The 17,204-nt window shown below is 30.3% G+C and overlaps 1 protein-coding gene across 1 annotated transcript in view; it reads right to left on the minus strand.

The window, feature by feature from the left end:
- Positions 1–937: 937 nt before the first annotated feature.
- Positions 938–17,204, minus strand: part of LOC113393452 (uncharacterized) — a 49,545-nt gene continuing 33,278 nt past the window's right edge. The window contains exons 3-7 of the mRNA XM_026630338.2: positions 9,618–9,826; positions 8,815–8,950; positions 3,115–3,248; positions 2,203–2,620; positions 938–2,055 (exon numbers count right to left, since the gene is read on the minus strand). Coding sequence (XP_026486123.1) covers positions 1,994–2,055; positions 2,203–2,620; positions 3,115–3,248; positions 8,815–8,950; positions 9,618–9,826 — 959 coding nt within the window. The 3' untranslated portion in view covers positions 938–1,993. The remainder of the gene's footprint in view (positions 2,056–2,202; positions 2,621–3,114; positions 3,249–8,814; positions 8,951–9,617; positions 9,827–17,204) is intronic.

The raw sequence follows: 17,204 nt of genomic DNA on the forward strand, positions 1-17,204 counted from the left end.
CATTCGAATATTAATGTTAATAGATGGTTTTTTTTTAATTTACCACGATTTCTAAACATGTTATATTTTTATATAATTAGCTAATGATATTTCTAATAAAACGTAAAGAAATATTTCATTTCATACATTTTAAATTTATGTTTTTATTGTTGTTAAATCTTTATATTTTATTGACACTGTGAATTCAATGATAATAATTTATCTGATGATTATTGTAGACATTTGGTGGAGCTGATTAGTCAAGCATGATTAAACAATTTATGAAATGTGAGACCCAATATATCAACGTTTGACTTGATGTACGAAAATTATATACATATATAAATTTAGTGGGTGGCCGTTTGGATAAAGTAATCCTCTACTACATTTTATGAATAAATTATTTATTGAGATACTGAGCAAAGTAATGCGTCACGTCTAATTCGACAGTGAATAATCTAATTTGTACAGTATAAGTGCTCAATAAATGTTATTCCTCTTAAGGATAATAGCTAGATTTTCTGTTTATTGTGTACTCGACCCCCGGCTATGATTGATTGAGGCTTACAGGGAACTTCTCCTAGGGAAAATTATGCTGTTATTTTTACTAATATTTATATTACAGTACCAAAGAAATACGATATGTTATTTGTACATTTTATCAATTACATGAAAGAGAAACCACATATTTTTTTATTAATAAATAACGGATGTTACCGGTCTGAAGAGGAAATTTTCCTTTAATTATTATTATTTGTTTAATCCGTCGATCGGAAATTGTCATTGATCGTATACTAACATTAAAGTTAACATTTTATTCTTGTACTGTAGATATCAAACTTTTGATGTATATTTTTAATTATTTTTCAATACAATCTTTTGTAAATATTCAGTAGTAGGTATTACATTTTATAATTAAATTTTAAATCAAATAGTTTATATAAAATAAAACAATACAAATTACCAACATTTTTATTCTATTATCAATAATTTTCAATACATTCTGTCTTTTATGTACAATGTAATATTTTCGAGATAAATTTTACAGTTAGAAGTTCATCAAAACGTCTCACAATTTGCCAATATGATTTAAATAAGTATTCCCTTTTATGGCTTTATCTAAGTCGCCTAAATTAAGTGAAATTTTCTCACAAGGTCTGTATTATTACTTATATAACAAGACGGCGTATAAGAACAATTTGTTCAGATATCAAACACACGTGGGATTTAAAAAGTTATATGTACACACACACGCTCATAGGAAACGTTCAAAGTTGAGACAAACTGCTACCGTTTATACGTGACATGGAAAAACTATCATTAGCCTACATTTTCTTATATGCATATGGTTCTGCATTGAGGTTATGCATGTGTGTGCAAGAGATCTTAGATAATATATTCCTCTTCTTTGACTTTTACGAAAAATCTTTTTCAGAAAGAATTTTTGTAATGCACGATTTAATTACGCCTAAAAATAACCTGTAAAATATTTCATATATCATTAATCTATTACTAGAATAAATGCAAACAGGGTAAACTTAACACTCTCCAAACATTTGAATTTATAAATAAGTAATCAGTCTTTAACAAGGTTACGTGCCTAAGATAGGTAACCCATTTATTAGATTTTGCTAAAATTAAACAAACGGTAGGTATAGATTTGTTTTATAGTTTCTAAAATTTAACTTCGCTTACAGGGATAAAGTGACAATCGTATTTTGAAAAATAAAACTAATCCATAAAATATACTATATAAATTGTACATCACATTTTACTTAGGCACCTACTTTTTATATAATAGGTCATTTCCTAATTCATCTTTCAGTGTATTATATTTATTTTGGCCATGTAGACCTAAAACTAATTTTATTTACAATTCTTTCAATGAAATCTTAAGACAACAGTGTCTAGAAGTACCTAACGATATGTTACATGATTTTGTACAATATGAATGTTGAAAATGAATTTCCGTTATGATATAGCTTTGAGTTAAATTAAATGAACTTTTATAGAACTACCGAATTTTATACAAAAGTAAAGGTATAAAAGATGTAAATCGCCAAACGCCGTTTGAACCTGAAACAAATTTAATGTTAGAAATGTTTTATACGGTTAACATATAAGCCATGAAGCACCTATAGTATAATGTAATTTCGTTGCCTATATTATGTGACGAGAGGATAAATTTACATAGCAAAGTTTGTTCAATTCAATAACACTTACCTATAGCACTATTTCGGACGCCCAACACCGAAGCAACTTCTGGCTGCTCCATATCGAAAATTAGTTCGGCGCGTGCCGCATACAGGTTGTATATACTTGCTATGCAGGTCAATCTTAGACTACCTCGTACGAATGCCTCGTTGCGAACGACAAATAAAACTTCGCCTACTGATGGCAATCTATTGTCAGGTCCCGATCTTTCAAATACCATCTTCTTATCTTCCTTTTGGGGCCGTCTGATTTCCTCTTTATGGAGACTTATGTAAGACTCATCCAGATACTGGATATTACTTTCGTCGTGAAATATGTTGAAATTGATATCGTCATCGGGCTGATCCGTCGTAGTCGTTTCTGATTTCGATGGAGGATCCCATTTAAACCAATCCGGTAACTCGTGCACAAATGATTCCATGTCGATCTAAGACGGAAAAATAAAATTTAATAAGGAAACGATAAATTTGGGCAGGATGAATTACTTGTACGAGATATTGTTCCCTGAGATAGATAATGGCTAGTTTGCTAAAAGCTAATGTTGCTTGGCGCTGCTTTGTGATTAATGACTCGCCTACGCAGTGGGCAGAAAAAACTATGGCGCCGTCAAAGCGAAGTAGGGAAGTACAGCTTCATTGTTCTACGAACCTCGTATTGGCATCTCTAGACTGGACATTTATTAAGCGCGTGTTTTTGTTTTTTTTTCTTTACTTTTATTATTAAAGAAATATATGATATATTATGAAAAGTAAATATTTATACTGAATATATACTCTCATGCTCTTGTTTGAATATCAGAAGAGATCAAAATACTGCTGGTGCTTTATTAATTCTATAAATATTATTTATTTACTTTATAAACAATTTTTTCTTTTTACTTTTTTAAATGTTAAATATTTTATCTGAATAAAAAGGGCTTACTTCTAGACCATTAAGTGCAAATGTAAGATTCGCTGAAGGGTGCGCGGGTGGTGAAGCACAGGTGGCTCGTAGTGTCGATCCAACCCCGTACCACGATCGATCCGATACTAGTTTAGGACCCCACTCCGGAGACTCTGCAAGAAATATATTTTGTTGATTTTTTTAAAACAAATATATTTAGTCATTTCATGCACGTCACGTGAATCTTATTTCTTATGTCTAGGAGTAGGTATATGTTTTATAAACAATAAAAAAAAAGATTTAATTAATAATTTATTAAAAATACTTTTGCCTGCTGGTTAGCGAAGCTATGGCTGTTTGGTAAGGCAGTGTACTTGGTGGTAAGGCTTTGTGTAGGCCCGTCTGTTTGTTATTTATTCTACCACCAAACAGTAGTAACAGTGTTTCGGTTTGAAGATTGAGTAAAATAATAGCAATACTTATAATGTGAGTGGGACTTTGACCAGCTTAAGCAACTAAGCTAAGATCTCCTCTCCTTTTGAAGATAAGGTTTGTAGCTTAGTCTAGCATGATACTCCAAAAGTTCATAATAATAATTGAAGAGCGGTTTAAGGCATCTTAATGGGCTATCTATCGCTTATTACCAGTGGCCCATTTTTTAGTCAACTTTCCCATATTAGATTAATTTTTTTTTTTACAGAGAATACATTAATTTCTAGGTTAACACTTTTTTACTACTAAATTATCATATCACACGCTAGTGTTATTAGTCTAGCGGTAGAAGTACTATCGGCAAATCATCGAGTTCCTGTTAAAACGATGATATTGTCAGTTTTTTAACAATCATTTTTGTATATATTTTAAAGTAAAATAGTATTTATCATTACATAAAATTTCATTTTAAACGTATTTTTTAAAATACGCGAAAACTTAGAAAGGAAATCCTTTTTGCTTTCAAATATAATTTAACAAAAATTGACATATGCGTTTTAATTAAAATTCAAAGTAGGTCGGTAGGTAGGTAGTATATTTTCATTTCATATTTTTTCGTAATTTGAACCGTTCTAATTTCACGTTGGAGTTGTAAAAACTCTTATTCCTATATTTTCGCAACACGGTAACACTGTTACCGTTTAATCAAGCGTGTACAATTACATTCAGGTTGTCTCTAGAGAACCTTTATTTTTTAAGCTCGCATCAAATTTAATCAGTGAGAAAAAATAATAATGAAATACTTAAATTATTTACACAGTCGTAACTGTGTTACTCACAAATGTTTTCTTATTTATTAAAGAGGGTTATTGTCGATCTAGCTGGAATAAAAACTAATATATCTTTTTAAGTTTGTAAAACTAATCTATCAAGTTGAAGGTCTTACTAAGTTTAAAGCGTCGTATCTAGGATAGGGAGTTACATAATGAAACCATCGATCTTCATCGGTTTCTAAGCCAATACGGTCTGCTTGAACCTAACTTACTTTGGGGTAAATTTAAGAAAATTATAAATATGAACAATTATTAAGGACATATTTTATTTGGTTGATTAAATTGGATTTGTTATGTTGTCTTATATGAAAAAGATAATATAAAATAGTTTGCTTCATTAAATTTGTTTAGTTATCATTTATAAAAACTATTTGTAAAAAAATATATTATTCTGTAGCGTTATAAGTCGTGAAATATATAATAATATCTGTGTTACGTAATAAAACGATGGGAAATCGTACAGAAAACAAGTTCAATATCGCTAACATATCGAAATGAGTTTTATTTCTCTGGCTTTATTCAATCGATTTATATTGGCAGGTGAATTTTATTGCAACGAAGTAATGCGGAGCAAACCTATGTTCGGCACGTCCGTTTACATTCCTTTCGCCGCATTGTACTCAGCGTCTAGAATACGACGGTATAAACAAACATTGTAAATATCTTCAACGTGAATGAGCATTGAATTTTGTTTTTACTAGTCCACTACGTACGCAATCTAAAGATTTAATAAATTCACGGACGACTAATACAACGTCGCGCCAAGATTACTTATTTTTGCTGAACGCACGCAGTCGACCAATAAAATAGTAATAAATTAAATTTCAAACAATTAATCAAATCAATAGTTAGAAATAATAGAAATAATGGTATATTTCACTCTTGTACTTCAAATGTACTCATAATAGCGAGACAAAATAAAAATCTCATTACAAGTTTTTATTATAATTTGATACCAAATAGAAATAGCTAATAAAATAACTAGATGAGAAAAAGAAAATATCTTTGTTTATATCTTTATTATTGTATTATTATTCATTTTGCAGTGTAAACAATATTAAGGTCGCACTTTTGACAAAGACAGAATAATACGCAGTGAGAGGCGGTACTCACTTTACAGCCTTAAAAATTTCGCACGCTTTGGCCAGACCACTTAATTTATATTGTTAAAGATTTTTAGTCACCAGAAATTGAGTTTCAAAGTAACTTTATTAATAATTTGAGGAAAAGTAATTAATACCAATCTGTAGTTTCATATAAAGTTGTAGTTCTCGGTGAATTAGATCCTGGCTGTTACAGTACTAGCTGTCCGATTTGTTGTCTATATAAATCACTTAGTTGTTTTAACAGACATAAATTTGTAATAAGTTTCAGGTTTCCGACAAGAGCCAGTTCTATTAAGTTTATTTATTTATGATGGTATTATGTCTTTATTTTTATTATCCCCGATATTCAATACAACATTTATCTCGGTTATTTCTATTATAAAGACAGATTTTATAGAAAATTATGAGCTACTATTAAAATACTCAATCAATGTTCAAATTAAACTTTTCATACCTTTTTATGGCTTAGCAGGCAAACTGGAAAAAGTCTTACCTAATGGTGTGACTACCATCGCCTATATACATCGGAAAAGAAGGCTCACTCATATCATATCACAAGACGCCAATGCGTCAGACCAGACTTAGTAGCACTTTAGCTTTCTGCATGACATCGTTTTGCAGAAGTTGCCAGAACGAAGGCTTCTTGCTATCAAAAGACTAAAGAAGAAGAAGAAGAAAGAGAATGAACTGTTCCGTAACCAAAAGCACCACATCAACGATAGATTCGGCAACAACGTCTGGATCATTTTTTTCTTAATATATTTTAATTATCGTGCTAAGTTAACATTTGTGTTGATAAGGATTTACTTAATTTTCAAACATAAATGTAGCCACTATGATCTATTAAATATAATACGCTATCGAAAATTTCATCGTCGACATTTTCAAGATCTACAAACCTGTCAAACTGAGTTAGATATAACTTTTCTTCGGAGTTTTTCTAACGTTCGCAAAATAAACGGACGGACCAAAGATTTTCTTTACGATTAAGTTGATACAATAGACTATTTATTTTTTGAATCACAACTTAATTTCACGCGTTTTTTCTATTAACAACATACAATTACAAATTATATTATTTAAATTAGTAGTCTTTTTATGGTTTGAAAAAAAATATAGCTTATTGTAATTATTATGATTTATTAAGACTTTTCTGTAAATCTGTTAAAATCTACGAATTACGTCCACTGGGTTTTCCCGAGTCTTGAATTAACTAAAATTAATATCCACCAATTTATCAACTAGGTCGGGAGTTCAGGATTTAGTATTCATCTCATACTTTGTGGAGAAGGAAAATATAACAAGGACTATTTTCAAATTCGAATATTAAGATGTGTGAGCACGAAGAGACTAAAAACGATAAATAAAGTAAGAAATAAAGACTATCTTAAACTAAATTTCTCCTCGAGGGTAAAAATTTTGCCCTTTGACCAGCACAGGGATATATACAAGTTGTTCTTTTTTGGCTAGTAGGCCTAAGGTGAGTGATCTTTTAAACATCTCTAAATTGGCTCTTTAAGAAGTTTATAAATGCCATTGAAATTCTACTAATATGATACATTCTTTAAAATACTTTAAATAATTTTATTTCTAAATACAAATCTTTTCAATTTGTGGTTAGATGTAATTCAATTATTATCATTTACATTTCAGACATTAAATTTAAACTAATCAAATAGTTTTGCACTCAATTTACCACTGGTTAAATATAATCGAATAAAAATAGTCTTAGAACAAGTACATCATAACCAAATTGCGGGTTAAAACCCAGGCAAACACCACTGAATTTTCATGTGCGTCATTTGTATTTATAATTCATCTCGTGCTCGGCGGTGAAGGAAAAAATCGTGAGAAAACTTACATGTGTCTAATTTCAACGAAATTGTGCCATATGACACAACCAAACCACATTGGAGCGGCGTGGTAGATATGCTCCTAACCTTCTACTCAAATGGAGAGGAGGCCTTAGCCCTGTAGTGGGAAATTTACAGACTGTACATGTCAAAAATAGTCTTATTTTTGATAAACACTATTCATATCAGAGAAAGAACCACACTATACGATTTATTGCCTACATCGCATGAAAGCTCTAAATTATATTCAGTATAATTCTGTCAAAACTTTAGTGAATTAAGCTACAGAAATACATGTTGTTATGTTTGAAATTCAAATTTATTTTGGCTTCTCCAACTATTTGTATTTATCTTTTATCACGAATATTCTCTAGCAAACATTGTCAGGGAGAACTCGTGCGATATTTTGCAAAGCAATGTTTGGGTGTATATGTTCACGTATTATATTCTTATACATGTACATTCAATTTTAGGGTTTATTAAATAGCAAATGATTTGCTTGGTACGGTTATCAGTTATTAGTTTTCTATTGCACGCTAGTTGTAACATTCTGATTGATTTCAGTCACGGCGGTTGTGCTCAAAAGAGGCCAGTCTGCACTATAATTGGCTAAACGTGACATATCATAGTGCACAAGTGTCTTCGCAAATACAAGTACACTCTATATTAGTTTCATAATCTGATTCGATGGCACAACACGACCGGTAAGAGTTCAAGCACAGGAGTATAAATTCTGCCAATTTTCAGAACCCGGCCTGCTTTCTCGACTTACCGATTGTGAAAGAAACACTATAGATTTAAGAGGAACTTTTGAAAATAACAGCGAACTTTTGTTTTTTATATATTTTTTTTCCAATAATAGTATAAATTGTAAATAATAATTCCATTATTCATATTTCATTTAAACGCGCTGGAGACGATCGTTTCATTCCCAAGGGATGTTATAATCTAAGAAGATTAGTATTATAATATCCTTTACAACAAAACCCTTCGTAATATTTTTATTTTGTAAGTTAATAATTTTCATTGTTGTTGGGTTACTGTTGCTAAATGCGTATGCATTACTCATCAAAAGAATTATAGATTAGCCCTGTGTACTCGAGTAACATTAAATACTAAAACTAACCAATTATAAAACTAGGCTTGTTTCTAGTACTAATATTATGTACGTCAAATTTTATACAAGTCTTTTATATTTTTACAAAATACATCACACACTTAAGATATTTTGATTTCCTTATTTTTTTTTCTTAAAGAAACCTTCGGACCTCGGTTATTAGCGCAATTCTTTAACACAAATATCGAATTGATACCGGCAAAATAAGCCCAATAACTTATATAATAGGCCGACCCTTAACTCCAAGACTTCGGGATCAAAGGTTTTATACAGTAGCCACTTAAACAAATACGGCAGTCACGCAAAAACAACTGAATGTGTAAATATACAATTACTAACACTCTTGCACGCTTTTATTCGAATATTGTTATCCAAATTCATATCTTATTTATACTCACCGACTACATCTAGCGGTGCGGAGCGTATTTCCGTATGGAAGGTGGGAGCGTCCGCCGACACTTCGCAGCGGAAACGACCCGCCATCGCCGGTGTCGCCTCTTGCAGGACTACCCGCCTTGCTCCTGACCGCGATATCTAGCAATTTATTACCATAATGTTCATATTCATTACTTATTACTACTCACTAACGGCTTTATCTATTAATGTTGTTTGGGTTGATTAGTTACACATTGTTGTGTATTTTTCATTCGAATTTTAAACCAATGGTGACAGAAAGTGGAAACTAGTATTTAAGTAAACACCGCAAAGCAAAATTTGTAAATAGCTTTACTAAAACTAAAGATATAAAACATAACTAAAATTAATCATTTAATTTCATTATTCATTTTCGTATTTAGTTTTAAATGCCTTGTGTTTTTTTTTTAAATATCGCAAGTAGTCATTTCTTGTCTAAAACAGTAAACTGTATTTGGACGATTATTGAAGTTATAATTAATTTTGCACCAAAAAAAAAATGAATATGTTCCTATTTCAAATAGTGTAGTTCAAATGATGAAAAATTGTTGAACATTATGCTTGATAAAGCTGTATGTAATAATTAATTACAAAACCTAAACAGATTTTGATATCTTAATTTGAACAAGGACCCATAAAATAATACGCAATCATCAATTTAACCAGCAATATTCGACATCATTTAATGTAATAATTTTAATATTTTGTGCAAATAAACTGTTTTAGCCATATTATTTGTAACATTTTTTAAATAACATTTTATAATTCAAAAACCGTAAATTCTTACATCGACTTCAATTCCTGGTAAGGGAAAAACTCTTGTATGGGGTAATTCCTTTGGTATATATCGATAGAATTCTTCTCTTCCTCGGTACCACTTCACACTATACAGCGTTTCTTCATCTTCTAACTGCCATGTACATTCCAGGGTTACTGTCTCTCCCACTAAAACAGCGCTTGGTACGTTTATCTCCAAATTGTGAAGACCTCGAACTCCTATAGAAGAGAGAAAATACTTTTTTATAAAGACGAATTTAAAATTGGAACTCTAGTGTTTTCTTTAGGCGTTTAAAATAATTAAACATAAAATTATGAAAATATCCCAAAAAACCCTCAATAACATAAAATAATGAAGTCTAACTCTACTTAATCATCCACGAAATCGAGGGTCAGAAAACGCTGAAGAAAAGCCTTAAATAACTTTCTTTTATGTTTATATAAAAGCCAGTTATTTTAGTAACTCATACCTATATAGCGACCGCCATGTGCTCTTTTGTAGGCTAAGAGCCTGTACTATTTGACTCCACATAAGTGGAGTGATGTTGAATAGATCCTCCACCGCGGTAAAGTAAGGTTTATATAAACATTGCATTAAACGCATGTATTTTAACACATTTAATTGTACAAAGAATATATTATATTACTATTCTAATTATATATGATACGCCCTGTTTAATAAATCCGTAAACATTACCCAAAACACTACGCAAAAAGCTTTTGGCTTATAACCTTAACACGTATAAAAACAGATTCCTAAAGGTCATAAGTTACTAGGATAAGCAGAACAAATTATCCTACTAATGGATGTCAGATGCTACCTATGTAGATACATAAATATCTTTAAAAATATATCATATATCTGTTACGATGTAATCTATGTTATCTGTAACGTTAACGTCTAAAAGATTTTCATAAAAAGCGAGTAATTCTACTATAAGGGAAACATTAGACTTCATGCCCATATGATATTCCGAACTATAAACACACACAAACAAAGCTAGAGTATCCGCAACACTTAGTAGCATCCGTTCATTACCGTTTTACTGCCATGAACGGGCGTGTTTGATGCTTTGTACTCCTTACGCTCATATCTCTATCGAGAGGTAGTGGTATTGGTCACAAACAGAGAAACATTGCTTGCTATAGAAAAAATCAGAGCACGCTGTATTAAATAATAAAAATAATAAATTTTACTTATTATAATATATATTATTAGATTATTAATATAGAAAAATATATTTTTTTATTTTTCCAGTCTTAACTATGTAAGGATAATATCTTATGATTTTTGATTGATTAGTTTTGATTCATGATTATTACATATAATAAAATCCTTACTATATATACTTACTTACATACTATACTCAATGCATATTTGGTACAAGGGCGTAATTTTTAGGTCTGCCCTTTTTTTGTTAGCATATCTTTGCTATATTTTTTTTGAAAGGATATTCAGAAAGACCGAATTGACTTCTATTAATTGGAAGGGTGTTGACGGGTATAAGCGGCCTTTGTGCCTATACTTAATATTCTCAAGCCGATTTTACACTAGGCGAAACCTTAACTACGTCCGCAATCTAATCTTAATTATTTTTTCTTTTAATTTGTATTAAAAATACCATAATGATTAGAATATTGTTACAAAAATTATACTTTACGTTTATGAAAAATACTTATAACTCATAAAATATTAATAATTTCCGTAGAATTTAATGATAGAAACTTTCAAAAAACATGAACAATCTTAATTAACCTCTCAATCTTAATTCTATAAGGATTATTTTGGATGTTGTTTAATTAGTCAGACTAAGCTCAAATCCGTTCAAGGATAAACAAAATAAAATATATAAAATCGACTTTAGTAAGTATAATTGACGTATTTCGAAAATCGAACTTTACTGGAGAGCATAAAACCTTTTTTGAAAAAATTATGTTTCGTAAAAAAGGATGAAATACCATTTTTAGGACGAGTTTGTTTTGAATTTTAACTTATCAAGTATAAATGTAAAAATTATTTTGAGCTGAGTTTATGCAGAGTTTTGCGTAGATACAGCAACAGCTTTTTAATCCGAGCTTCAGAAACGTTTTATCTCTAAGGTTACGTGTGGTTCACTAAAATTGGCCTGAATTTCCCAGAAACGAATTGGTTATATCTACTATGTAGTTGCTGCTTAAATACTGTTTCTTTGTTGTATGTCATGTAACATGAGGGAATTTATGGTAACTCCTGTTGTAAATGTAAGCATAATCAGGGACATTAAATGAAATGACCTTAGTACGTAAAATGTTTTAACTATAGGAAAAAAATATCATTGATTATAAAACTATAATAAAGCATAAAAAAATTATAAACATGAGACCTGTTACTTTTCGAATTTTTCTAAGAGAATGAGTTTTTTGCATAGGATACATTTTATTTACTGGTTCAAACGATATAAATAACTCTTTTTCACATTATTTCAAAATAGAAAATTCAATATGACATCGATATTTAAAAAAAAGTGTTCAAATTAAGTGAAATCAAACAACAATTTTGTAAGTAACAGATATAACAAGAGAAAGAATCCCTCCAGATTCTATCCAACATTTTCAAATCGTTCTCATTAAATGGTCTATAATTGCACGATAGCATATCCCATGCAGTGATTGCAATATCTCATCACACGAACAGCAAGTAACAGCCAAGACTCGTTAGTAACGGCGACCAGGACACAAATGTTAATGTTGTTTACACCTTTAAAGACGTATCACTTTGAATGTTACCCGCAGATATTAATTTTAAGTGCTTAGTGATATGTTGATGGTGTAATTTTTTCAATAAATAAAAAATAAATAAATATAATTGCGACTTCCAAAGAGATAATGGCATATGATCTAAAAATGAAGATCCAGTAGATATGGTCCGATTATGAACAGACTCCAAGTAAATTAAGATGTCCTCTGGAATCTACGATTTCTAATGCTGACACATGCTTATATTGAATTTGCATACTATATTTCATATATATATATATATATATATATAGATCATAAAATTTAAATGCAATTAAATAAAGGTAGTAAATCTCTAATTCTGAGAGGTATATTTGGATTTGATGTTAATATCGCGCAATGCTATTCTTACAAAAGACTTACAAATTCAAAATCACATTATCCTAAGTGCATGAGGCTGATCCATCACATTTTTCTATCTTTACTAGGAGTTTATAAGGTGCATATGAAATGCGTCTTTGCATCCTATAAATATAATATATTTCGTTATATAATGTAAGAGCATATTTTAAAATATGGAAAGGAAATTGTGTATTCAGGTAAAAATATATAATTGCGTCATCTAAACTAAGTAGTGTAACAAAGTGCCTTTGCAACTTCATATTTCGAAAATAATATCTCAGTTGCATCATTTTAAAGCAGTATTATATTATGGCAAATAAACGAATAGAAATTTGATGTAAACATTTGCTCCTCAAAATTCTGGAAATTTTACCGAAACCCCTAAGTTTTTTTTTAATTTAAGATATTGCTAGTGCTCGTAATGATGATTGGAGGCAAGCGATCGTTGAACGTCGCGAGCAAGTCGATGATTTGGGTACAGACAATGTATGTGATAGTATCACAATACATGCAAATACTAAAAATATTGTACCAAGTACCGTGTTCAGAATTTTTTAGAAATATCTCTTTTATGTACAAGATGAATTTTAAAAATGTCAGTTTTTTTGTTTGTTATAAACAAGAAATATTGTAACGATATTTTGATTAGTTACCTTTATTGCCAATAACGGCTCTGTGGCTTACTTCCAAAACAAAAGGTATAAATTAAATGTACAGCCAAAAACCGTGTACAAACAAGAACGTCGGCGTATTGTAGGTAAGGAGGTAAGTTTTAGCAGAACAATATATATGTATATATAACTATATTACGAAATTTCCTGTTTGTAAATTATGAACCGATGTTAATCAAAATTGAGTCGAAGCATAAACCTCTATGAGATTATTTTCATCTTGTATACCAATACTATGCATCAACAGTAATTGTAAGTATGGTAGGAACATAAGTTATATAAGTTACGAACATTTATAGAGAATATGGTAATATTATTTTCACATGTTTAATCTTTGAATATTCATGTAGCGTACATTTTATTTCGTTGCATTCGGTTCCAATATAATAAAATTGTGTCAGGTTCAATGTTTGGATATTCATATATATATACCCCTTTTATTATATAATTAATAGAATTTGTAAAATTTAAGTTAAAATGTATGGCATATCGGCACATACTAGATATTTACAAGTATATTCAGTAATGTTGTTGTTAAATGGCATAATATAGGTAAATTATAGGTAATAATAAGTACATATATTAAATTTATTCATAAAATTAATTATACCTATTTAAGCACTGAACACGCTCGACCTTCGATGATCGTGAACGTGGAGTAAATGGTTCCCCCTGGTGCTCTTTCAAGGACGGTATCAGTAAAAACTATTATCAGCTCCAAAATCTATAAAGGCGACTAATAACTTTTTAAACTACGTGTTTATAATGATTCTCAAATATATATAATAGGTATGTCAGTCATTAATAAAAAGTTAAAGTCTTTAGTTTTAGCAGCCACTCCGGAAAATAATAGAGACACACCAAGGAAAAAACATGATCTGCATAAAAAAAGCAATTTCATAGAACTTGGAGACATATTTTTTCTGTGTTTTATTTTGAATTTAATGTTTACAAACATTAGTAAAAACACCTTTATAAAAAATATCACTGTGTTCCTTTAGAATTTATAAAAAATATTATGAAAATACACGTTGAAGTCGTTATTTTAATTTATAGTACGCAATGGAAATAATTAGAAGGAGAGTTCTGACACACTCAATGTGTAACTCAAAAATGCCCATTCCAAACCCTTGGATCGAAAAAGCTAATATTTTATATTTGCTCTTTAAAGTTTTCTTATATATTAAAGTCACAATGCTTCAAATTTGGAAAAAAGTAGGTATTTACAATAAGTAATAACTATTTTAACGATTTTACAAAATATCACTTGCGCATAATAAAAGTCTTATTATAATACAAATTTAACGTGGACGAAACCGAGGGCACATGTAGTTTATCAATAAAATCATTCCAATATCCGTGAATGCTTTAGGAATTCATTTACCAAATCGTTTCATATAAATGAACTAAATTGCGTCACTTGCAAAATAGAAGAGAAAAGTATTGCGTCATTTGCTCTACTTTATCTTTTTTCTTATTTTTTACTCTGTCAATGCGCTGCCAACTATAGCAAGTGAATGTTATGCCCGTCGTGCCTACAAAATTACTACTGACTTTTCCCCTCTATAAATCGAAACAAATATTCAATAAATTATTGATTTTGATAGTAGAATATATAATAATTGATCGACGACTGACTCATTTGCCTCACGCGCCCTAACGCACTAGCGAGGTGTACGGGAAGCAAGATTAACTTTTGTCCCCTAAGGAGTCCTCCGCCGAACCACGAGTAGAACTTTGAAGTAATCAAGCACAGGTCACAGAGGCATTATATCAATACGATCCTAGCAGAGGTAGGCAAGGAAGATGTAGTTTTTCGCCATTTGACGCGCGACAATTAATTTTGCACAAAAACAACAAAAATGATCAGAGATATAATGCATAAGACATTATAATATAGTGCATAAATCGTTAGGTATTTTTAAGTAGTGTTTCAAATAAATAATAATATGATAAAAATAAGGAAATAAAAAATGATTAGATTGTGTACTAGATTGGAAAGAAGATATTTTTATAGTGCGTCGCTGTACTTTCAATAAGGTGGGGCAACTTAGAGATATTTAAAAGATCACGTCGAAATCTAAAAAGTACCAATTTTTAAATCACGCAGAGAGCACCAAATTACTGGACACTACAATGACAAATGGAAATATAATATACAACGAAATATTGAATGACATTAGGAACACTTGGTAAATTAATCACTCTCGAAGAGATTATGTATGATATATTACATGAGTAACTGTTCCAGAAATAGATGTAACTGAATTAAAGAGATTTAACTTTGCGAATCTTCAAATTATAATACTTGTTTCTTAGAATATATAATGTAACGCGTATATCAGATTTGATTATATTATTGGTGTGTTCCGGTAAGGTATGGAATGGTTTATACTTTATACAAGTAAAACGACTATCATACCAAATCAGTATATTTGAAAATTTAAAAATAATAATATACATATTTTCATTATTTAAATGCCAGTAACGCCTTTTGAATAAAATTTCTGATACGATATATTTTCACGTTTTCCACAGAGTATCTTGCTCGTGTTCCGTTACAGGTTTAATTTATTAATACTCCTAACTTTTCTGGCGGACATATAGATATGTGATTCTTTAACATTAGTAGCTCTCACCCGTTTGCTTCTTCGTTGGGTTATTTATACAGAGTTGTTATACAAAATGATAAGAGAAAATAAATCTCCAGAAAAAATTTACTGTCATTTCCGTCTAGACGCATCATTGAATGTTGTAAATATATTAAATGATATCTTTTAATTCTGTCCAAAAGTATATCAACCATAATATATGCAAATTGATCTATTTAAAATAAATATTAATGCGCAGTCTATCCCTAAAGCTAGATTAAGGATTATGATGGATTAATATCGTAATAATAAACGTGCCATATTACAATTTCCGATAAGCCTTAGGAATTAATAAGCTAATTATGAAAGCAATACAGGTACCATATTTATTTATAGCACCGGGTTGCAGTCCCTAATTAAGAAAATGTACATGATGACTCCGTTTTAGTTCTGAAAAAAACAACATTAAATTTAGACTCCAAATCTACAGTATTACAAGCCACTAGACCTTTGAAGCAATCGATCGTTAATTAATAATATTATATAAAAATAAGTAACGTGGGATATTTCTTGTGACTGCGGACTGCGGCGTATCAAAACGAGAGATAGCATCCCGCATAATAAGTACTAGAAAAAATTAAAGTCATTTAGTCAAAGCCATAGTTAAAGTCAAAAATCTTTATTCAATATGGAAGTGTTACACTTGCTTATTGATAGTCAAAAATCTACCACCGGTTCGGAAATTAACACCTCGGACCTGAGAAGAACCGGCGAAAGAAACAGCGGATTTTTTTTTAAATATCATAATAACAAGTATTGATTTCATGTTTTCTTTCGCCAATTTACTTATATGGGGGCCTCATTTTGGATTAGAATCTATTGTAATATCAAGTACTATTAGTATATAATATATTTACTGTAAAATTATCATGGAAAATATTTGAAGATTAAGCTAAAATATAAAGACGAAATATTTTTGATGTGAAATATCTATTGCAACGGGTCAAACCGACTGATGAAATGATAGTCCACAGATAGTAGATAGCACGATATATGACAGTATATCAAACATCTAATACTGTGTGGTGGCGCGTCGCTGGGCGCAAGTGACTGCATCTCTTATAATTTAGATACACGTGTAGTTGGTGTCCCGCTACGACTTTTTTATAATTTTATTTAGTTTTCGTATTTGATAATATAAACACATAAATAGAAAAT

The sequence above is a fragment of the Vanessa tameamea genome, chromosome 6, assembly GCF_037043105.1.
Source record: "Vanessa tameamea isolate UH-Manoa-2023 chromosome 6, ilVanTame1 primary haplotype, whole genome shotgun sequence".
Classification (NCBI taxonomy): Eukaryota; Metazoa; Arthropoda; class Insecta; order Lepidoptera; family Nymphalidae; genus Vanessa; species Vanessa tameamea.